At 51.5% G+C, this 24097-nt stretch overlaps 1 protein-coding gene across 4 annotated transcripts in view; it reads left to right on the plus strand.

Annotated features, from left to right (window-relative positions):
• CDH22 (cadherin 22) overlaps positions 1–6242 on the plus strand; it is a 123549-nt gene extending 117307 nt beyond the window's left edge. For 3 of the 4 annotated variants that reach the window (XM_074317217.2, XM_074317218.2, XM_074317220.2), the window contains 2 exons: positions 1784–2035; positions 4914–6242. In XM_074317217.2, coding sequence (XP_074173318.1) covers positions 1784–2035; positions 4914–5479 — 818 coding nt within the window. In that variant the 3' untranslated portion in view covers positions 5480–6242. The remainder of the gene's footprint in view (positions 1–1783; positions 2036–4913) is intronic. The other variant, XM_074317219.2, reaches the window with a different exon arrangement.
• The last annotated feature ends 17855 nt before the right edge of the window (positions 6243–24097 follow it).

Here is a 24097-nt window from a genome sequence, read left to right on the forward strand (position 1 = left end):
GGATGAGGAATTTGCCCAGGCAAGAAGGTGGAGAGGGTGTTCCAGATAGGGGCAGCTTGGCGAGTGAAAGCAGGGCAGCCTACACGCTGAGCGGGCCCCTGGTGCAGGACTGGGAACGTCAGATGGGACGTGCAAAAAAAAGAATAAGCAGCATTTATTGTGAATTTCTATGTGCTGGGAGCCATTCTAAGGGTTATGCATGAATTTTACCATTTAATCCTCACACCTGCGTGATACTGTTTCCCTCAGTTGCAAATTAGGAAACTGATGTCCAAAGAAGCTAAGTGAGTTTCCCAAGCTAGTAAACTGTCGACTCGGCATTATTTTTAGCATTGTGATGGAAATTTTCAAATGGGTGGAAAAGTGGCTAGAATAATATGATGAACCTTCAGTGTCACATGAGCTTCAACCCATGACAATCCTGTTGGAGCCGGACCTCTAGTCCACTTCCCAGATGTGCTCAAGGTCACAGGTCGGTCCACCAAGGGCTTTTCCCTGCATGTGTCTGTGCTGGGGAAGGCCAGGACTGGGGCCCTGAATTGGGGGCTGCAGGAAAGAGGGTACATTAACTGAGGCCACAGACCTGGGGAAGGGACCCAGGTTGCCCAAGTCTAAGGTCAGAGAGACCAGCCAAAGACTTCGAGGGGAGGGAGATGGACTCAGAAAGGCAAGGCCCCCTTTTTGTGGAGTTGGCTGTCAAGGGTGGGGGCAGCAGCCAGCTGGGCTCTGAGTACCTCTGTACCACCATGCTGGCAGCCATCAAAATGATTGAGGCTCAGAGATGGCCTGACCCCTACAGAAGAGGCATGGGGGAGGCAGGAAGGCCAGGGGACGTAGGCATCTCGTCCCATGTAAGCCCATGTTCCAAGAGCAGACACCCACCCCTGAGTCCTGCCTCGCATTCCCAACAACAGGCTACAACAGGGTAATGAGTATGACTTGTGTTACCGTGTTTCCCCGAAAAACAGACCGGGTCTTATATTAATTTTTGTTCCAACAGACACATTAGGGCTTATGTTCAGGGGATGTCATCCTGAAAAATCATGTGAGGGCTTATTTTCCCGTGAGGTCTTATTTTCAGGGAAACATGATAGCACACTGTTCTCTCTAAAAAGGAAAGAGGTGGGTGAGGAGACCTTGGCATCCCAGGGTCCCTTCATCAGGCCCCGGCGGCCATGCCCCCATCTCTCCAGGCTCAGTCTCTTAGACTCCTGACAGAAAGCTTCCTCCATCAAAGGCAGGTGTCAGCCAGTGTTCCCAGTCTTCTCTGATGACCCAGGACGTGTCAGCGTCCAGCAAGCCGCAACCCAAGGACCACAGGACCCCAGGATCAGGATGCACTGGGCAGCTGGCGTGGAATCTGGAACACAAACTGGCTGTTGAGACAAATGACAAAAAAGAAAAAAGAAAAAAATGACATGGCCAGGGACAGGGCCTTGGCACAACTGGGGCCAAAGTCTTGGAAGAGCTAGGGACAGGACCTTGGCACAGCTAGGGACAAAATCTTGGAATAGCTTGAATAAGAAAACAGAATTTTGAGAAGTTGGGAATAGAATCGTGGGACAGCTAAGGACAGAATTGTGGGCTCTATGGCTGGGAACAGGATTTGCAAGCAGCTGGGGGCAGAATCTGGGCAGATCAGGGAATATACTGATGTGCTGTCTGGGAGGCAGCAGCTCAGGGCATAGCGAGGCAAATCCCAAGGTGGGATCAGTGGGTGGGCGGGACAGGGGAGGCTGACCCCTGACCCCGGGTCACATGGCACTGCCTTTTTCTGGCACAGACAACACGGCCGCAGTGCACACCCAGCACCTGGGCTTCAACCGGCAGGAGCAGGACGTGTTCTTCCTGCCCATCCTGGTGGTGGACAGCGGGCCCCCCACACTAAGCAGCACGGGCACCCTCACCATCCGCATCTGTGGCTGCGACAGCTCCGGGGCCATCCAGTCCTGCAACACCACAGCCTTCGTCATGGCCGCCTCCCTCAGCCCTGGCGCGCTCATCGCCCTCTTGGTCTGTGTCCTCATCCTGGTTGGTGAGTCCACCGAGAGCCACGCTCCCTGCCCGAGGGTCCCTCATCCTGGGGCCCTAGATGGCCTTCCCTGGTAGTCCCCATGGGGCCTCAGTTTCCCTTTCCTTACAAGGAAGGGCTAGCCTGAGTGACTCCAAGCTCTACCATGCAGCTCCTATGAGAAGTCTTCTAAGTACAGAGCAGCCCACCACCAACTCCAGACCCCACCCAAGACTAAGTCATGCTGGCCCACGCTCTACACAGCCCAGACTCTCCTTCATGTTTAAAATCCAAGTGTACTCTTAAAAATTCTTTTATGTTTAGTGACCTATTTTACTATGTAGCATTTTTAGTAAAGAAGGGCTCTTGTGAGCCTCACAATCACTCAGCCAGGTGTACCATCCCCATTTTTCAGATGAGGAAACTGAGGCGCAGAGAGGCTAAGTGGCCTACATAAGGGCACATAGTCTTCTGACCTAAAATCAGGTCTTCTCACCCTGTGTTCCCTCTTCCTTTAACTGTTCCACCTGCTATGGGGCAAAATCTTGAGGCCCTAGATGTCCTTGAGGCAGCTGGGGCAAAATTTACTCTGGTATCAGTTCTACCAGCAGCCAATTGAAGCCCCAGAGTGTTCCCAGTGAAGAGGCCAAGTCCAGGAGCTAAATTGGATGCAAGTGGCCATCATGCCACCCCTCAGCCTCAACAGAAAGGCTGCCTCTCATTCCTGACTACTGGACTGCACAGAACAGCCAACGCTACAGGAATTCCAGGGGGGCCACATTGCAGATTTGCCCTTTACTCAGTTCCCTGGGAGATGTCAGCTGCCCCGCATGCCTAGCCGCCTGCCACTGGCATGGCCACTACCCACCCCACAGAGGACCTTCCTGTGGCCAAGCTGCACCTCCTCGCATCCCTGAGCAGGTTCCTCCTAACCGGGAGTCCCCGGCCCCCTCTTCTCTCCCCTCTCAGCCCATGGCTCAGAAACCCTTTTTCCAGAGGGTACACTTTACAGCGGTTTCATTTTCCAAGGCAGTGCAAACAAATTTCTGCCTAATTGCCCACAAACGAAGAAAGTGCACATCAGTGCTCTAAAGGTGACAGGCGGAATCACTGATTGGGCCTGGCACATCTGTCGCCTGCCGCCCGCGCGCCCCACCATCTGCTCTCATGGGCATCTCCCTCCACAGCTCCTGGCCTCCAGCTCCAAAAGCCATCCATCCATCTTCCCCACTTCCCTCCTGACACCTTCCCTCCCTCCAGACCTATCCCTGACTCCCCACCCCCTCCCATGTCATGAGCCACCTTGTTAGGCCATGAGCCAGCACCCTGCCCCATGACCCTAGCAACTGGCTCTGGCCACTGGCCCAACCGAAGCTGTTTGGAGCAGCAAGGACAATCCAGGGCCTGGCATAGTACCCAAACATGTCTGTCCATCCATCCACCTACCTATTCATTTAATTCTCCCCTTCATTCCTCAGTCCCTTATGTATCCATCCAGTGACTTCCCCCTCTGTGCTCAACGGTTCTATGGGCACAGGGACTCATCAGTGAACAAGGGAAACTAAAAGTCCCGAGTAAAGGGCAAGTTGGGGTTGCCCTCACTGAGATGGGGGAGCCTAAAGGTGCGAAAGGGGGAAAAATTATTACCTCAAATTTGGACATGTTAAGTTTGAGATTCCCTTGGTCAACACAGAGGACTTGTTGAAACTGGACGTACACGCTAGATTTCAGGGGAGAAGTCCAGGCTGGAGGTTTTGATACTGGAGTTGTCAGCCTCTAAACGGAGCTGAAAGCCATGAATGAGACTGAAGGAGAGCACCCAGAGAGGGAATGAGGATGAAGGTCCGAGGACTGAGTCCTGGGATATCTGACGTTAAGAAGTCAGAGAGGAGAGGAGAAGCCTGCTTAGCAGATTGAGTGATGAATGTAGTGGGAGGAAACAGAGAATGGAGTGCTGGACGTCAGGTGAAGAAAGCCAAGAAGGGGTGATTCATGCACCCGCTCATCCTTTCACTGACCCAGGTTTCCATCCAACTCTTCATCCAGCCATTCACTCAACAGGCATGCTTCACATGCTTACTGCACGCCAGGCCCCAAGTGAGGGGAGCATTCCCCAGGTCTTTGAGTGTAGTGTAGAGTGTGCATTTGGGGTAGGGGAAGAGCGACATGTTAACACAGCAGGGCCTGTGCTATATGATGGAGCAGTCTCTAGGTCAAACCTATAGATTTGGGTTGGACCCGAGAGTTCACATTTCTAACAAGTTCCCAGGAGGTGCTTGATGCTGCTGGTCCAGGGACCAAGGTTTGAGAACCAATGTGATACCGAGGAGAATCCCTCACCAGGGGAGTTGATAGCACTGAACCTAGCCTGGAGCTCTCAGAAAAAGGGCTCCTGCAGGAGATGTCTTGATCTGAGACTCCAAGAACTAAGAGGGTGCTCAGAACTTCCAGAGTAGACAGAGGAGGGTGGGGTGAAAGAGAGTCAGGGTCAAGGACATCTTTCATTCCCTCAGCCCTCAGCTGCCCCCTTTGCAGCCCCCAGCAGCTAGAGACCTCAGGTGTATCTCTTCATACAGTTGAGGATGGAGACCTCAGAGGTTGGGTCTAGTCCTCAACACTCATGAAATCTCTTAACACTGCCCTCTGTGCCCCCCTGACCATGGTGGTCTAGCCCCGATTTACACACCTCCCAAGGTGGGTAGCTCACTACCTCTCCCGCTAGCCAGCTCAGTTCAGACTATAAGAAAGGTCTTTTTTTGCACAGAAATCTAGGTAATTTACACTAGCATTTAGGCTGGGCTGACCCTCTGTCGAGCCCCGCCCTCACTCGCCCTCGTTTGTCCCCCTCCCCGGTGTCGTTCCTCCCCCCCCCCCCCCCCCCCCCCGTCTGTCTCCCACGCAGTGCTGGTGCTGCTGATCCTCACGCTCAGGCGCCACCACAAAAGCCATCTGAGCTCGGACGAGGACGAGGACATGCGGGACAACGTCATCAAATACAACGACGAGGGTGGCGGCGAGCAGGACACCGAGGCCTACGACATGTCGGCACTACGGAGCCTCTACGACTTCGGCGAGCTCAAGGGCGGCGACGGGGGTGGAGGCGGGGGCCCAGGCGGGGGTCCAGGCGGGGGCTCGGGCAGCTCCCCGCCGTCCCGCCTGCCCTCGGAGCGCCACTCGCTCCCGCAGGGGCCGCCGAGCCCCGAGCCGGACTTCTCGGTGTTCAGGGACTTCATCAGCCGCAAGGTGGCGCTGGCGGACGGGGACCTGTCGGTACCGCCCTACGACGCCTTCCAGACCTACGCCTTCGAAGGCGCGGACTCGCCGGCAGGCTCGCTCAGTTCGCTCCACAGCGGCTCATCGGGCTCTGAGCAAGACTTCGCTTATCTCAGCAGCTGGGGCCCGCGCTTCCGGCCCCTGGCCGCGCTCTACGCCGGACACCGCGCGGACGACGAGGCCCAGGCCTCCTAGCCCTCTGCCCTGTGGTCCAGGCGCGGCTGCTCGCCCCACGCAGGACCTGACAGTGCCCAGGACAAAGCATTTACCCTGCTCACCCTCTTCCCCACCTCCCACCCTCCCAGGACAGCCGGACGGGCGGAGGACCTGTTGGGCGCCGACTCCCCGATGCCCCCTACGGAGGGTGGTTTCAGCTTTTACCCCAGAGGTGCGGGAGTTTTTGACCAACGTCATTAAAACTGGAGTGAGACCAGGCACTGCGTGGATCTGGGGTTAGAAAGGGAGATAAGGGGTCGTTGCTGCGTGGAGAAGGGGTGGGTAACTCACTACTGGCTTGGGGTAAAATCCTGGGGGAAGGATGCTGCCAAGGTGCCCCCCACCCCCGTTTCCCCTTCAGAGTTAAGAGGAAAGATGGGCTGTTCATTTACTAAGCGCCTACTGTGTGCTGGGATACTGTACAGAGATCGTCTTAGTCGTCACAGAAACCGTGAGGTGGGGGCCCGCAGGTAACTGATGGAGAGCGCTACCCAGAGAACTGACTGTGACCTGTCCAAGGACACCCAGCCAGTGAATGGTGGAGCCTCTGGCACCCACCAGCTGCCTGGCCTTGGGCAAATGACCTCACCTCTCTGGACCTCAGTTTCCTCATCTGTCAAATGAGGCTAATAATAGAACCTACCTGGAAGAGTTGTGAGGATAAAAAGAGCTCACGGGTCAATGGGTTAGGACAGTGCCTGGCACATAGTAGGTGTTCAATAAATGTTAGCCTTTGATACTATTACCATCTTTGTCATTATTAGAAGCCCAGAGTGTCTGCGTCCCAGCTCTAAGCTCTCTCCTTTGCCCCAATTGCCCTCCCCCGTTGCACAACATCTTCAAGGGAGGAAGAAATGGTCTCAACTGCCTGTCTTGCTCCTGCCCTGACTTCCCAGGGACTGCAGAGCCTTCTGGAGGCTCAGGCAACACTGGAATAGGACACCTGGCAGGGATACCAGGAGAGGACAAGCTGGCGGCTCTAGGACTTGGGTAAGGTTCGGGAGCGTTGGTGGGAGATGGAGGTGTTGGAAGCTACTGGGTGTGGTGGGGACCTTATCTATCTGGTCCCAGAACCCATCAGTCTTCCTCATCCATGAACCCCAAGTTAAGAAACTGAGGGGCTAAGTCATCTCTAAGCCTCCAACTCTAAAATCATTTGATTATGAGGTATAGGCTATTTGTCTGCCCCCCCCCCCAAGTGATTCATTCATTCCACATTGACCTGCTGTGAATTTCATCTCCTGTTAGCTGGGCATCCTTCATTAAGGTCCTCAACTGCTGAAGCCTCAGTTTCCTCATCTATAAAATAGGGCTAATGATAGTCCCTCCCTTAAAGGATTGTTAAGAGGCTTAAAGGAGATAATGAATGTTAAGCTCTGATCTCAGTGCCTTCCTGACACGTTGAAAGTGATCAATAAATACTCATTAGCCTTATTTTTTTTTACCCTCCCAGGGAGCATTCATTCATTCCCTCCACATTTACCCAGGTCCACTGTGACAGATCCAGCGATGGTCATTATGTCCTGAGTGCCTTCCCTCTACTATATCATCTGTGTTAGATACTGTCAGCCCCACTTCACAGGTGAGTAAACTGAGGCTTAGAGAGTAGTAATCTGCCCAAGTTACACAGATCATAAATCCTTCCTGCCTTCCAGCAACTCAAGGCCCAAATGGGCCGGGTGAGGAGGCAGGGGCAGAAGCAGCTAATAATAATGCATTTGGTAAGAATTATAGCAGAATTAACAGAACAACGTCCTGGAAACACTGAAGAAAGTTTAAATAATTCCTGGAGGGCTTCCCAGAGGAGGCAACTCCAACTGGATCTTGAAGAATGAGTATGAGATGTCTGAGATGGCCAAGCAAGCAAGAGAGCATGCTAAGCAGAGAAAAGAGTGTCTGCATATAGGTGGGAGGCAGGGGAGAGGCAAGAAGCACGTAGCAGCTTCAGGAGTGGTATGCAGTCCCATGGGCTGGATCACTGGATAAAATGGTGAGATGTGAGGCAGGGAAGGCCAGTTAGAGGGAGGTTAGGAAAAGAACTTGAAGGCCAGGCCAAGAAACTTGATGATTCGCTCAAGTTGAACATGTCTCCTAAAGTCCACTGAAGGTGGCTAATGGCAGTTATATGGCTGAAGTGTGGTACTCCCAAATGGGGGGCAATTGGGACCCTCGTCCCATGTAGAACACTTAACCCATGGTTCCTGTAGCTCGTGCTACAAATGAGTATGGTCACTTGGGAACCAATGGGGTAAAATGCAATCCCCTCTCTCACACATGTGTGCCCAACTCTCACCTACAGAATCCCAACAATTCTTAGGAGGGTTATGGCAGCTCCATTGTAGAGGCGGCAATTGAGACCCAGAGGAGTAAAGTGACGAGCTCAAGGTCACCCAACTGGTACAGGACAGAGCAGCTGGGACAATCAATACAGGACCTCTGATTCCAAGTCTGTTCCTTCTACATGTGCCAGCTGCCTTGACAGATTCTGACCCTGCCAAGAAGGAGGTTTCAGGCAGGTTATGTGTCCAGAGGGACATATAAACATGGAGTCACAAGGATCCTTGAATATCTTGTTTAAACCCCGCATGTGGAGAGTGACTTTCCCAAGTTCTTGCCAGAAATAAAGAACATTATTCATCCAGATTCATCTTCTGAGCCCCCGGCTCTACCATTTACCAACTGTGTGACTTTGGACAATTTATTTACCCTCTCTGTGCCTCCATTTTCTTATCCATAAAGTGCACACATTCAGAACATCTCCTCCATAGGGTTGTAGTGAGGATAAAATGCAATAATAACCAGTGACACTTACTGAGCATTTCCCATGAGCCAGGCACTATTCTAAGCACTTCACATGAATTGACTCATTTAATTCCCTCAACAGCCCAAGGAAGTGGCCCTAAATTTAAAGGTGAGGAAACTGAGGCACAAAGAGTACTTTGCCCAAGATCAAACAGCTACTAAGTGGAGATGCCAAGATTTAACTGGGGCGCTCTGATGCCGTCAGCAGCACACACAGTGTCTGGCACACAGTAAGCGCTGAACACGTGGTCCTGGGTGTGTCCAATGCACTCTCCGTGCCCTGGGAGAGGTCATTTCTCCACTCGCTGCCACATCCTACAGCCTATGGGAGTCCTCAAGCCTCCCTATGCTTTCTGCTAATTCCAGGGTGGGGCATGGAGGGAACAGTAATGCTCCCTTAGTCCCCTTTGCTTCCATCTCATGCTTTGGCCATCTCCATTTGACCTAAGCCAACCTGGCAGTGAAATCCGGTGAGTCCAGTCCCCTCACTGGATTCCACAAAGTTTCCACGAATACCAAGCGTTTTGTGTGCTTTGTACACTTTTCTGATAATTAGAGGTCAAAGAGAAGTGTCTTGTGGAGTACACAGCCTTTGGCCATCCGTCTCATTGGTTCCCACCAAATTCCCCCATGAGCTTCAAATCCTCGCCCTGTGCTATGCCAAGAGCGCGGCCTCCCCAGCTCCAGGCTCTAACTGGGCACAGTCAACTCTATCAGGGAGCCCAGAAAACACGGAGCTTCCCGTTCACCATATCTACCCAAAGCATCTGGGAAGATGGAAAGACAAAAAATTTTTTTCTTTTACTGCCATCATGGAATAAAAGAATATTCAGGGTCATGAGCAAGAATGAATGTATAATTGTCCCAACTTGTAGAACCAGCGATAGTAATGACAATGCCCTGATGGTAATAATGGGGATAATGGTGACAGCACATGCACTAACATAGTGCTTGCTGTATGCCAGGCACTGTTCTAAGTACTGCATGTAATTCTTACTCATATAGGTAAAACCACGGAGGGTAGACTCCATGCTTACTGTGTTTAGCGCTTTGCATAAGTTGCCTTGGTTAATTTTAAGTAGGAAAATCATTAGCCCAATTTTGTAGATGAGGGACCCAGTGCTCACAGATGAGGTGGACTTGCTCAGAGGCACAAAGCTTGTACGGGCTGGGACCATTTCACATACACCCCCACAGCAGTCTGCACAGGGCCAGGACAACTCAGATGCCGAGTGGAGTTTCTGGGAGAGTGTGGGGAGGACAGAGAAGCAGTTGGTGAGAAGGGGAGGCCCTCCAGACAGAGGACAGAGCTGAGGAGCAGCATGGAGGTGGGGCGAGGCCACAGTCCAAGCCCAGGTTTGCGTGTCCGCTGTGTCCCCATGTGCATGTGTCTGCACGTGGCTGTGGGCACACACCAGGGAAGTGGGAAGCCAGTGCCAAGCACACAGGTCAAGAATTAATCTCGCATCTCCTGCTCCAGGCCGCTGAGAGAGCCCGCAGCTGTCACAGGGGACGGCTAAGCGCCCGTATCCGTCAGCCAGCCGTCATTGCTACCCACCCTCAGGTCACGAATCAGCGGCTCCGTGTCCCTCCTACCAGCCAGCGCTCGCAGGCCAGCTCTGCCACTGGCCACGGAGCCTTTGAAAAATGTGACCCTGTCAGCCCTCACTGTGAGGCAAGAGGGTTCACGCTTCACTGCGTGCACGAGGGTGCAGAGCAGCCGACACACGGTACAGCATGTGCGTCCCCTCAGACGTGTTCCCACCTGGTGCACAGTGCAGACACGTGCATGCTCACAGCCACGTACCCGGAGCACATCCCTGCAGGGCTGCAAACGTGGTCACACGCCTGCATAGATGCCTGTGCTACAGGCACGCTGTCATGTGTGCACTCACACTTGTACCCAAAGCATACACATGCCTTCCATACATGTGTTTTCTTACATGTGTGACCACTGACACGCTTCCATGAGCCCAAACATTTCCCCATTCAGGCATGCACTCATACACATTCATAAACATATGTGTGTCCCCACACACGCCCATGCAGCACACAGTACATACCTGTCTCCCCGAAAGTAAGACCTCACCGGACCATCGGCTCTAATGCGTCTTTTGGAGCAAAAATTAATATATATTATATTATATTGTTATATTATATTATATATTATATTATTATATTATTATATTATTATATTATAAGACCCGGTCTTATATTATAGTAAAATAAGACCGGGTCTCATATTAATTTTTGCTCCAAAAGATGCATTAGAGCTGAAGGTCCGGCTCTGTCTTATTTTCAGGGAAACATGTTATGTGTGTATCCCCTCAACTGTGCTTATGCACATGAACCCAGCTCCAGACACACATGTGTCATGCATATGCACACGTGCATGCATGCACAGGGAAGCATGTGTAGCCTCAGAAACAGCTACAAACTCTAACTTCAAGTGTGCGGTGCCCATAGATGTGTTTGCACATGTGAGCACATGTGAGGTCTCTCTGTGCATAATACACAAGAGGACGTAAAAGGATCTAAATAGGCATCTCCAATAAGCAGTCAGATCTACACCGAGCTCGCACATACATGCAATGTCACACACCCCCGCGCCTCTGCTGATCTGTGTGTGTCTCCACTTGCACACCATGTATCTTGGGCACCTACCCACCTCTGTCCACGTGCATCTTCTGGCAGGTCCACCGTGGCTCACCCCCAGCTTTGTTACATGTGCCTGACTCCACATGCAAGTATGCATGCAAGTAGACACGTGCCTCTGAAGCCCATCTCCCACACGTGTGTGGGGTCAGAGCCCTGGCATGTGGGTGCACACATGCCCCCTGGGGTGCAGCCTGCCCAAGCCCCAGATTGTCAGGTGTGCTGGGGACAGCGGGAATGGTGCCCGCACGCAGAAATCGCCACTCACGCAAAATTACATCTGCCGCAAACTTCTCATCTGCTGTGCAAATGATGATTAAATGTTATTGTGCAAGAGAAAACGGCAAGGAAGATTCATTAGCTTTATTGTCAGGATGGACTCTGTGGGCTCCAGCTCCCCATACTGCGGCTGGCTTAACCCCCAGTGTGCCGGGGGCGCATGCTCAGACGTGGGCTGTAGAGAATGGAGGCCGAGCACTGGGCCCACGTGAGCCTGCCTGGGTGCAGAGAGCACTGGGGAGGGGAGTCAGGCATCCAGGTGGCCACTCCAACCTTGCCCTTCATTTGCTGTGCAGCCTTGGACTTGTCATGTCATTTACCGAGTAACCTCTCCCAGCCGACCGTGTCGCAGGAATATTGAGATACAGAGGCCGTGGTCTTTTCTGGATGCATGGGGCTTCTCAGATGGAGGAGGACATGCCAGGCTGGTGCAATAACTTAAGCAAAGGTGTGAAGGCTTGGAGACACAGTAGAAATGCAAGGCTTGTCCAGGAAACAGGACGTGGACGGGTCATTTGGAGGACCGATTATAAAGGGCCCAGTGAGCCCTTCCAAAGGACTTGGGCCTTTGCCCAAGAACAATGAGGCACCAGGAAAGGTGTAAGGATAGGGCTGACAGATAAAATACAGGCTGCCCAGTTAAGTTTGAATTTCAGATAAATGACCAGTCATTGTTTTACCATTAGTATCTCCTAAATAGGACATGCTTAGACTAAAACACTTGTCCGGTATTTTTATTTGTCACATCTGGCAACTCTATGTATGGATTTGCCAACTCTATATATTGATCTTTTAGAAAGATCACCCTGGCTGCTGTGTTCAAGGTAGATTAGAGGGTGAGAGGAGAGAGAGAAAGACCAGTGAAGAGCTAAGGAGCTCACATTCTCACCTTTTAAAATCAGAGAATCCCCAATTTTTAGCTGGGCACACAGCCATCTATTACGAGGACCGCATTTCCCAGCCTCCATCACAACTGTGTATTACCTGGACTGAGTCCCAGCCAATACAAGCTAAGCAGAATTTTCACGTGGCAGCTTCTAAGACACCTCCTTAGAAGACTGTTGAGCCATGCCTTTTGACTTTTTTCCTGCTCCGTTCTCCTTTCTGCTGATTAAACACAGCTGAGATGGCTGGAGCTCAAGCAGCCACCTTGGACCGCAAGGACGAAGGCTGTATCCTATGGACAGTCAAACAGTGAACTAGGGGACTTGACTCCTTTCAATCTCAAGGAGCCACCATACCAGCCCTGAACTGCCCACATCCCCACTTGGTTTACATGAGAGAGAAATAAATTTGCAACTGTTGAAGTCATTGTTATTTGGGTTTTCTGTCTCAGGCAGCGAAACTTAATTCAAAGCTGATACGAGAAGCTGATCTGGGAATCTCAGAGAGAGACATTGAGGCTTCTACTAGGTCGGCAACAGTGGATTTGAGAAATATTCAAGAGGAAGACCCAGCAGGAGTCAACAGTTGACTAGATCTAGGACTGGTGGGTAGAGAAGATGAAAGGCTTCAGGCTTGAGTGACAAGGACAGTGAAGCTGGTAATGAGCCAGGGAACCCAGGAGACACCTTAGATCTGGGATTATGGGGAGCCAGTTTGGTTTGGGGCATGTTGAGTTTGAAGCACCTGCAAGCCGTATGCACAAGACATGGAAATTCAGAGCTGGAGGACACAAGAAAAAATTTTGCTGGTCACCTTCATCTACAAGGTAGCTAAAGTCACAAGAGCAAAGGATATCCGAGGAGAGGACAGAGTGATGGGATCAGAAGTGTCAAGGGTGGTGGGGCGGCTGGATGGCTCAGTTGGTTAGAGCGCGAGCTCTGAACAACGGGGCTGCTGGTTCGATTCCCACATGGGCCAGCGAGCTGCGTCCTCCACAACTAGATTGAAGACAACGAGCTGCCGCTGAGCTTCCGGAGGGGCGGCCGGATGGCTCAGCTGGTTAGAGCGTGAGCTTTCAACAACAACGTTGCCAGTTCAATTCCCACATGGGCCAGTGAGCTGCACCCTCCACAACTAGATTGAAGGACGACTAGGAATTGATGGGCCCTGGAGGTAGGTGAGAGGGGTAACCTACCTGAGAGGAGTGACCTACCTGATCCCTAAAGTTCCTTCCTGACCTAACATTCAAGAATTTTAAGGTGTGATCTTAGGCCACTTATTTCTCCTCCTGTGATTCAGTTTCCCCTTTGGAAAATGAGGCTAAAAATAGTACCTATCTCATGGGGATGTTTGCAGGACCAAGCGACCCAGACTAGGGCCTCATTCAGCCCTGGCATAGAGTAAGATCCAAATAAATGGCAGCCATCTGGTCATGGATGCGGGGGCTTGGCATGGGCGGAGGAGGGATGGGGTGAGCCTTCCTTCCCACTCCAAGCCGAGAAAGAGGCTGAAAGCCTCACGGAGACCTTTTGTGGGCACCTGCTGTATGCAGAACACAGAGCCATATGGGGAAAGGAAAACGGTGGAGAGAAGATGGGCTTTCTCTTGAAAAGGTAATAAAGCCCGGCCTTGCCAGGAGAGTTCGGAGGAAGCGAAGATGGTGGGACTGGGGAATGGTTGGAGTGGCGGGGGCGGGGGGGTGTTATCTAGCCCAGAGAAGGGGCTGATGGACTGAGGGCTTGAGGGCAGAGTGCTTCCAGCTGGAGGGAGCCTAGGAGATCGCACCAGACAGTGAGGATGTGGCAGCCCGCTGATTACAGCTCAGGCACCTGTGAAATGGGTCTTCTGGGAGCAGAAGAGAGCTAGAAGGAGAAGCACTTTAACACTCCACATCCCCTGTATTAGTTTGCTCGGGCTGCCGTAACAAAGCTACAGAAGCGGAGTGGTTTAAACAACAGAAATGTATTCTCTCCCAGTCCTGGAGGCTGGAAGTCTGCCATCCAGGTGTCAGCAGAGTTGGTTCCTTCTGAGGGCCGTGAGGGAAGGCTCTGTTCCCGGCCTCTCTCCTTGGCTTGTAGGTGGCTGTCTTCCCCCTGCGTCTCTTTGCATCGTCTTTCCTCTATGTGTCTGTCTCTTTGTCCAAATTTCCCCTTTTTAGAAGGACACCAGTCATACTGGATTAGGGGCCCACCCAACTCCAGTATGACCTCATCTTAACTAATGATAGCCAATGATCCTGTTTCCCAATAAGGTCACATTCTGAAGTAGTGTGGGTTAGGATTTCAACCTATGAATTTTAGGAAGGCGCAATTCACCCCGTAGCTGCCCCTATTCCAGACTCAGCACCAGCTGTGACCACACACCCCTTGCCGGGCTCCCTCACTGGGGCTGTGTGAGTCTTCCCGCCCTTTGGTGGAAGCTCGTGCAGTCTGAGGGAAGAGCCGGCTGGGATGGGGTAGGGACGGGCATAATTTCCTCCCCTCTTCTTCCTTCACACCCACTGATTCACTCAGACCCTCATAGTCAACCATAGACACACACGCACACCCACTCTACTCAGAAAAAAGCCCAGCAACCCACCCAGGCACATGAGGGCACACACACAAAGACACACACAGTAGGTATCTACACACATGTATATACACAGCTCACAGCCGTGGAGACACACCCTGAAACAGACCACATCTGACACACATTCCCCAGATACACAGGACAATGACAGCCATGCTGATGGACACACACAGACGCATCTATGATCTCGCCATCACACACAATACAGATCTGCTCACGTGCGTGGTCATAGAGCCATAGACCCACACGCAAAGACACTAACACGTGGATGCGGGCATTCACGTGCACACCTCCCCACAGACACACGGGGCCATCTGCACACACAGGGCTTTTGAATCCCATTGTGGTGGGCAGATCCTGGCAGGCACACACCATCCCTCTGGCCTCACAGCTCACCATTCACTCTCTGGTAATTGGAGGCAATTTAATCCCCATCGTGCCCAGCCAATCAGAGGCTCCACAGAACAGGCAGCCATCAAAATCCCCCCACCAGGAGAGCAGCGAGTCAGAGAGCCCCCCTTCCCACTCCAGTTTCCCCTTCCACTTTTGTACTTGAAATGGGATTTACAAACCTAGATACACACACATACACACACATACTCAGGCTGAAGTCCTGAGTTTGCATATACACACACACAAGCACATAGACACAGAAACCCACACAATTACACACACTCACAACTACACAAAGGCACGGAGAGATAGTGCACACAACAAATATAAGCGGCATCGTGGGATAGATGGTTTACATCTACACAGATATGTACCGTCTCATGGTCAGTTAGTGCGAATGTGTGGGATGTGTATACATCATTCCAGGAGTTCCACTGATGTGTGTGAACACACAGACATATGGTGACACGTGGAGATGGAGTACATATATACACAGCCACACGCAGATCTCAAACTGTGCTCAGTGAACGCCCTTCCAGGACATCTGAGCCTGTGCACAGCAGCACACAGTGACAGAGAGGAGGTGTACAGGCACAGAAACAAGGCCCCAGGTGTACGTGGGTGCACACACAAAATGCACAGGACCCCTCACTGGCCCACTGCGTGTCCCCGCGGAGGCCCATGGTCCCTACCTGCGGAACCAGAGATGGCCCCGTTCCCTCCCTAGCCAGGGTGATTCCCCAGGGGAGGGGGTGCTGAGGCCCCACCTGTCACCCTGCTGTTTGTAGCTCCATCACTCCCGGTGCGCTGACATTCAGAGGCTGGCACTGAGATGATCGCATTTAGCCGTAATGTACCACAGATTGCACTGACATTTGGAAAATACTCCACCTCGGGACCCATTCAACTTCAAACTTTTTTCCTGGAAGAGGAGAGAAACGGCAGAGGGGGCAGTGAGGGCCTGCAATGTTCTGAAAAGGAGTTGTTTTCCAGTGCAGCCCCCGGGAGCTGAGACCTCTGGCCTCTTCTCCCAGAGACTCATGTGCACTGGCTGCCCTGATTGCATCTGCCTGGGAACATGGGGTGCGGCAGGGGCAGAGAGGAACTCAGGTCTCCAAGGCACAGATGAAGTTCCAGACCACACAGCAAGTCTTCACAGAGGATCTGCTGGGAGTCCCGCCATCAAGTCTGGGGCCTGGCAATAGCTACCTGCTTTCGGGAAAGCCTCTACTAAGCCCCAGGCCCGGTTTTAAGCATGTTATATACATGACCTCATTTGCAATCGTAACAACCTTGTGAGGTAGGAACTGTTATCGCCCCATTTAAATGGTGATGGACCTGAAGCTCAGAGAGGAGAGGTGACTTGCCCAAGGTCACACCGCCAGGAAAGGCTGGAGCTGAGATTTGAACCCAAGCCTGTCTGACTCCAGAAGCTGTCCTTTTTCCACCTGCACATGGTGAACTTATAAGATGTGTCATGGGGTCAGGCAGATGCTGCATCCTACCCGCCCTCTCGCTGCCTTTTCCCTTCTCTTGTTTCCCTTCCTCTCTCTGGCTTCCGTTCTCTCCTTTTGCCTCCCATCCTTTCAGCCTCTCTAAGCAGAACCAATGTTCCCAGAATGATGGCACAATCTGGGATGGCTTCCTGGAAGGGAAGAGGACGGCCTGAGCTGCACCTGGGAACTCTGAGTGGATGAGTACAGCGGACATCTGCAGAATCAATGTGCTAGCCTCGCAGAAAAGCGTCTGGAAGCCACTGCCTTTTAGTGAATGGAGGGGTTGGACCCTTCCTATGTGACAGCTGCAGAGAGCCAGGGCTTGGATAGGGGAGACTTGCCTGGGGTGGCCTGGCCTTTTCTGAGGTTGTGCCCAGATTTGGATCTGAGCAGCAAGACCATCCGGGGGAAACTAATGGCAGCCAGAGATGTGCCCACCCGTTCGTAAGGAGGCTGCAGAAAACCCTGCTTAACTGAACTGGGCAGTCATGGTGGAAATAGAGGCAAGGTGGTGAGAAACAGATATTTTGAGAGCAAGGTGAAAATGACATGGTCCCAGCTAGTCCAAAAAGAGACAGAAGAGGTAGGAAGATTGTCTGGTTCTCTGATGGGCTGATTAATCTACTTAAATAGCTTGGAGTCCAACTTCCCAAAAGGCAAAAGAAAGTTAGGTTAATCTATTCTAAATGATTCCTGAGCTTCTCGGGGGTGGCAATCAATACACACACACACACTCTGTCTCTTCGTAAGCAATTCTCAGTAATCGCAAGAAAGAGGGTTTTTTGGTGGAAAATGACATTTTAGCCACAGAGAGAATCCCGGGCAAGGGGATCAATCGGCCTCCAGCTGGGGAGACAGCCACCATCACATCACGTTGTGGGCTGCAGGGTCATCCCGAGGTCTGTCTGTCTGCAGGAGCTTTAATTGATTGGGGAAGGGAGGCCGAACACGGAGCGTGAACTGAGCTCTCTGGCAGAAGCAAAGAATGGTCCCTCCCAGTTCCCATCACTGTCACTGAGAGCACCACGAGTGCCCACCCTTGATGCCCTGGAAGCACGACCAGTGGCCATTACCGACGTCCTTGGGAACACATCAGTGCTTAGCACCAGTACCCTGAGGACACCATCAATACTCATCAGTGAGGATTTGGGGGCACTCCCAGTGTTCATCCCCAGCACCCTTGCAGGTTCATCACCCGCATTCTCAGGAGTACCCCTCAGCGTCCATCCCCAAAGCCCTGGGTCAGCATCCTTACTGATGCCCCTGAGCATGGGGATTGTGGGCCTTTTGGTCATCACTGTGTCTCCACTAGCCATGGTGCCTGGCACATACGAGGAGCTCAGTAAACATGTTTTGAATAGATGAATAAGTGAGTGTGAGTTCATGGGGAGGACGGGAACTTTCTCTTTGTCCTGTTCACCACCCTACCCTACCTAGTCTCAGAAACTTACCCAGTGCCTGGTCAACGAGAGTGCTCCATAACTATCCATTGGATGGATAAGTGGAGGGAGGGAGGGAGGGAGGGAGGGAAGGAGGGAGGGAGGGAGGGAGGGATGGATAATGAATGGTGGATGAGTGGATGGTGGATGGGTGGACAAACGGTGAATGTATACATGCATGATGAATATATGGAAGGAAGAAAAGATGACCTTGGGAGCACAGTTAGTGCCACCTGTAATTCCAGGCAGTCAGCCTCTAAGACCCAAGTTCAGCACAATGTAACCCTGAGAAAGAAGAGAAGGCTGTCTGCTGCCCCACCCCTAGTAGTTCTGGGTCCCCATGTGGCCTGATGGCTTCACCTGCTTCTCTCCTTTGCAGTGGGGATGGGGTGGGGATGGAGGCGGGCAGAGGCAGGGAGAGCATCTCTCCTCCTGGCCCTACTCTCCGCCTCCCACTCTCCAACCCAAATACAATTTTCTAGAATGTCCCCAGGTCCTGGAGGGAAAGCTCATTCATTACCTGTGATCTGTCCATAAAAACGTCAGTAGCTGCCTGCTGGCTGGGGAGCCAATTATTATCAACTCAGCCTGGGAGTAGGGTAGACAGGTAGACTGAGGCAGGAGTGCATGGGCTATGGGAATCAGCCCAGCCTCTGCAGATGCCAGCTTTGTCCTCTGGCAGAGCTGGTCACCCATTACCTCCCAGAGGGCCACCCCAGGATGGGGAATGCTCAGTCTACCTGCAATTTATTTCACACCCACTGCATGGCCCCCACTCCCCTACTCAACCTAATCTTCACCCTCAGGACAACCCTGGGAGTCAGGTCCCATCACTAAAGAGCCCCATTTCATGGTTGAGGAAACAGGCTCAGAGACGTGAGGGAAGTTGCCTAAAGTCACACTGCGAGGACGTGGCAGAGTCAGCACCTGAACCCAGGCCGACCTGACTCCAAGGCCTGGCTCCTGCGGACAGCCCTTGGCAGCCTCCAAACCTCAGTCACCCAATGCCACCAAGGTCAACATGGCCACACAGCGCTTGAGATGGGAACAGCCTCACTGCAGGCAGGAATGACCACATGGCAACAAGGAGTAACTTCCATCTCAGCAGCATCTGACCTCTGATCTCTGCCAGTCACTTGGCTACCTCTAAGATGTCCCACCCCATGGAATTTATATCTCAAGTCAGAAGGCAGAGGTGATGGGCCCTGGCTGGGGAGCTTGCCGGCCCACAGCACACCTTCATGTGAATTAGAAGAAATGGCCCCTTCATGTGGGTGAGGGCCTGGCAGCCTTGTGCAGTGGCCAAACACTGCACCACTACGCATGGCAGTTCTACCCTCGCTTTGAGATAATTCTGCTCTTAACTCACAGAACCGTAGAACTTCAGTGCTAGAAATATTGTTGAATCGATCAGTGCTTTCCCAGTTTCAGCCATTCAAATCCCATATTTGTGATTTCTGCTGTATCCAAGTACCAACTTGACTATGATTTACTGAATACTTTTCTTCCAATAACCCCCTCTTTATACTTAATTTTATTTTGAAAGCAAAACTTACATCAGCACATTAAGTGGAAAAACAGTAACACGGGACATAGACAGTGACGTGAAAAGAAACACACTCAAGTAAAATAATGGTATTAATATCTGTTCTGATAATGTTGCCTGCCGAGGGCTTCAGCCTGAGTCTTGCACCTGCTTTAGTACGAAGGAAGATTACTAAGTATGAAAGAGGTGTTAAAAATACACTGGCACGAAACGTATCCTTTCTCTTTGACATAGAAGAATGAAAGAGAACTGAGGAGGAGACACCCTTCTTACCAGGTGACAGTTCAGTGTTATTTAATGCTATTTATGGGTCCTTGGGGCCCTGCAAACTGCACGTTTGGAAGCACCAGGCTTGATGTTAACGCTCAGGGTTTCCTAGAGCTGACTTGCCTGGCCACTGCATCGGTCCAATGCAAGAGCTGAAGGTTCATGCCTTGATTGTTTCACTATTTGCTGTGTGTCTTTGGGCAAGTCCCTTCCCCTCTCTGTGCCTCAGTTGGACAGAATATTCTCTACAGGTGCCTTCAGCTCTGATATTCTAGAATTCTGAGATCTAAAAGGGGATGATTATATTGTCTAGGATGAGGGTCAGCAAACTTTTCCTATGAAGGGATAGTAAATATTTTCAGCTTTGTGAATGAGTCGGCATGGCTGTGTTCTAGTAGTTTGTTGACAAAAACAGGCAGGGCCGGTCCACAGGTGGTAGTTTGCCAACTTCTGGCCTAAGTCTAGGAGGATAAAAGAGGCCCCAGGGTCAGGGGAAGTTCCCACTAGTTCCAGGTCTGAGATGGGTCAGGTGTTGGTCCTCTGTGAGGCCCCAGTCGTCCCTCCCGGAAGTGACCCCACCCCTAATGCTTCCCAGGCAGCCATTATCCACCTGTTCTCTCCCCTCCCTTTTCACAAATATACTCATAGGAAAAGATCTAAGTCAACCTTTGAGGTGAAAATCATGGCCTCCCTCTGAGCTGGCAAGGAATTTGAGCCCCATCCTCCCATTTCAGTCGGGTGTAGCTGAGACACCCACCAGTTTCAGAAGATGGACAAATTTGGCCTTGAAATCTCACTCTCCATCCTGAACGAGGGTCTTCACCCTCTGCGTCTATTTCTTCAACTATAAAGCAAGGCCCATTCCTATAAGGTTAATTGCAAGGATTAAAGAGTTAATCTGTACAAAGCACTCAGCAAGCATCGAGTACAGAAGAAGCCCTCCACATGTTAAATGTTGTTATTCTAAGAACAAGCTGACAACTCAGGGCGGGGCACCGTTGGGCTCGGGTACCTCCTGGCCCACTGCCCGCCACGCAGCCCCTGGCACTGTCCACGAGGGCTTCCCCTGCGGCACATCTGCTGCGCAAATCACTACCACTGATTCCTTGGAAGACAGCTTTAGGATTTTTGTGATTTTCTTTTCAGTTTGCTTTTAAATCCCGATTTATTCTTAGCACCGATTTATTCTTAGAGGAAGTGGAGATTTGGAAGCAGGCTGCATCCTTCCTGACTCTTGGTTTTCTTGATCTTCTGCCCACTTCCCCCCAAACCCAGCCCACCTCTACTGCTTCCCAAACCTTGTCTCTTCCCCTAAAGGGGGGACACCAGGACCTCTGTCCAGCGCTGGAGGTAGGAGGGGATGGAGATGGTGACCTGGAGCCTAGGCACTGACACCCCCCACCCAAGCCCCAATCAGGATTTTTCTGGGCCTCCCCTTCCCACCCACCCCAGACTTGGATCCAGAACATTGGTTCAAAAGTCCCCCCCCAACTCTGCCACTTCCTAGGTGTGTGGTCTTGGGTGCACCATTCAAACTCTCAAGGCCTCTGTCTCTTCCTCTGCAAAATGGGCACAGAGGTGTCATCTCCCAAGAGTGTGGGAGGACCCATGAGATAGCCAAGACCTGTGGGTGTTGTGAGCACTCTGATGTATCAGGGAGGTCTCAGTGATCATTGCCTTGCTGGGAGCAGGCCTGCTGCCGTCCCGCCCCCACACCCACCCTCCCCCACCCCCACCCCCAGAGGCCACTGGGTCCTGGTGGAGTCGAGCAAAGAGACTTTCCCAGATGAGTGTTTCAAGCTCAGGCTCCGGAAATGTTGCAGCTGCCACTCTGCTACAACCCAGCTGGGACCCACTGACAGCATCTTAATTTCAGCCCAAGCTCTTTTCCAGACGGGCTGCTAATTAGGGCTAATGGGCAGCTCTCCCTGCTGGCTCCTGCTGCCGCCTCCTCCTCCATTACAGCAAGCCACTGAGCAGGGTCGCTGGGCTGATGCCCCCATTCCCCACTGGTGAGTCAGCCCTCTGGGTTAAGCATTGCTCTCCAAAGTCTCTTGCCAGGGGTAAGCTTTTTTGTTGCTTTTTCACCTGACAAAAGGGAGGTGGTGAAAGAAGCAATATTTATTCAGGCAGGCAGGCAGGCATTCAGTGACCACGTACACAGTTCCTACTTTATGCCAGGCCCATGGGAGCCACTTATTACACAAATAAGCTAAACCAGAAGCCCGACATTCCCAGACTCATATCCTAGTTTAATCTTGTTCTGGCTGTGTGACCTTAGGCAAGTTGCTTAACTTCTCTGAACCCAGGTCTCCACATTTGTAAAAATTGTCCCTACCTTACAAGGATGTTGTAAGGATGAGATGAGATGGGCCAGCACCACAGTCATGAAGCTGGCAGGAGTTGGAGGGATCATAAAGGGCCTTGACTGTCATCTTGAGAAGCTAGAAATTTATGCCCAGAGAGCAATAAACAGTAACTATTATTCTTATCGTGTTTACTTCTGTTTGATGCTTATTAAGCACCTCCAAAGTGCTAAGAATATGATAACAGTTACAGTTATACAGCACTTATTGTATGCCAAGCACTGTTCTAAGTACTAACTCATTTAATCCCCACAAGATTTGTGTTTGGTTTTTTTTTGGGGGGGGTTTGTTTGTTTGTTTTTTATAAATTTTATTGGGGAATATTGGGGAACAGTGTGTTTCTCCAGGGCCCATCAGTTCCAAGTAATTGTCCTTCAATCTTGTGGGGGGCGCAGCTCAGCTCCAAGTCCAGTCACCATTTTCTATCTTCAGTTGCAGGGGGCGCAGCCCACCATCCCACACAGGAATTGAACCGGCAACCTAGTTGTTGAGAGCTCACACTCTAACCAACTGAGCCAGCCAGCCACCCCTCTGACAGCTCAGCGGCAGCTCATTGTCTTCAATCTAGTATGGAGGGCGCAGCTCACTGGCCCACGTGGGAGTCAAACCGGCAACCCTGTTGTTCAGAGCTCGCGCTCTAACCAACTGAGCCATCTGGCTGCCCAAGATTTGTGTTTTTAAAAGACTATCCTGAATGGTGTGAAAAATAGAGGAGGGTAGCTGGGAACAAGGAGAGGAGTGAGGAGGCCCTTCCTTCCTTTATTTATTCATTCAGGTAATGTATATTTAGCAAAGGTCAACTATGTGTGCTGTTCTAGGCACTGGAGATACAGCAATACATAACACAGGGCTGTTCTCCCTAGAGAACATTCTCTCTAGAAGTCACATTCTAATGGGAGAAAGAAATAAACTCACAAAACTAATAAATGAAAAAGAAAATGATCAAAGCGATTGGTGCTATGAAAAATATAATTAAGCAGAGTAGCATAAAAGCAAAACTGACCACCTTAGCCACATTGACCTTACACTTGAATGACAAGAAAGAGCAGGCCGTGGGAACACAGCATTCCAGGCAGAGAATTAGCTAATGCAAAGGTCCTGCGGTGGGGTGGGATTGGTTGGAGGCCAGTACAGCTGAGGCATAGTTGTCCATGAGGCTGAGGAAGTAGGCAGAAGGCAGAACAAGAGAGGGTGGTGCCTGACGCTGAGCCCTGGCAGTAGGGAAGACATAGAAATGCTGAGGAATGAATGAAGGTAGAATCCACTGGGCTTGGGTAAGTAAATCAGAGTCGTGATGCTGGGCCCAGGGGACCAGGGGAGCCATAGCAAGTGAGGGAGGGAGAGAGGAGAGGCTAGCCCAACTCCGGTCCACTTTGCCAACAGGCCTCCTCCGCATAGGCCCAGCCACAGATTAAAATCACCACAGCAGACCCAGGTGAAGGCAGCCAGTTAGGGGGCATTTGCATATTTGTTTAATAAAAAGTTATGGATGTACAAAGATGGGTAATTAATTAACCAGCATACTTTCCCTCCGCTCCCCCTCCTCCCCATATTACCACCATGGCCCCATCACAAGCCTCTCCTCCGGCTGAATCAGCAGAATCCTTGCCTCTTCCGAGGCGGGTGGAGGGGGTGCAGGCAAAGGCCCACTTATTAAGTGTGTATGGCAGCCAGTCAGGCCTGCACAAGCAGCAGTCCTGACCGTTCTGCCCCAAGTATTTATGCCAGTACCTAGGGCCACATTAGCTATTTATTTTCACAAAAAAATTAAATTAGATAGTTAAATAGCTTTCAGTGTAATTATGAAAGAAATTTACATGAGATGTGTATGAGGGGGAAAAGGATCATTAGGCACCCGAACCCCCCAAGGACATCCATTAGTTGGGACCTCCCCCTTT

The sequence above is a fragment of the Rhinolophus sinicus genome, chromosome 13 (genome assembly GCF_057876585.1).
Source record: "Rhinolophus sinicus isolate RSI-liver-muscle chromosome 13, RSI-T2T, whole genome shotgun sequence".
In the NCBI taxonomy this organism is placed as follows: domain Eukaryota; kingdom Metazoa; phylum Chordata; class Mammalia; order Chiroptera; family Rhinolophidae; genus Rhinolophus; species Rhinolophus sinicus.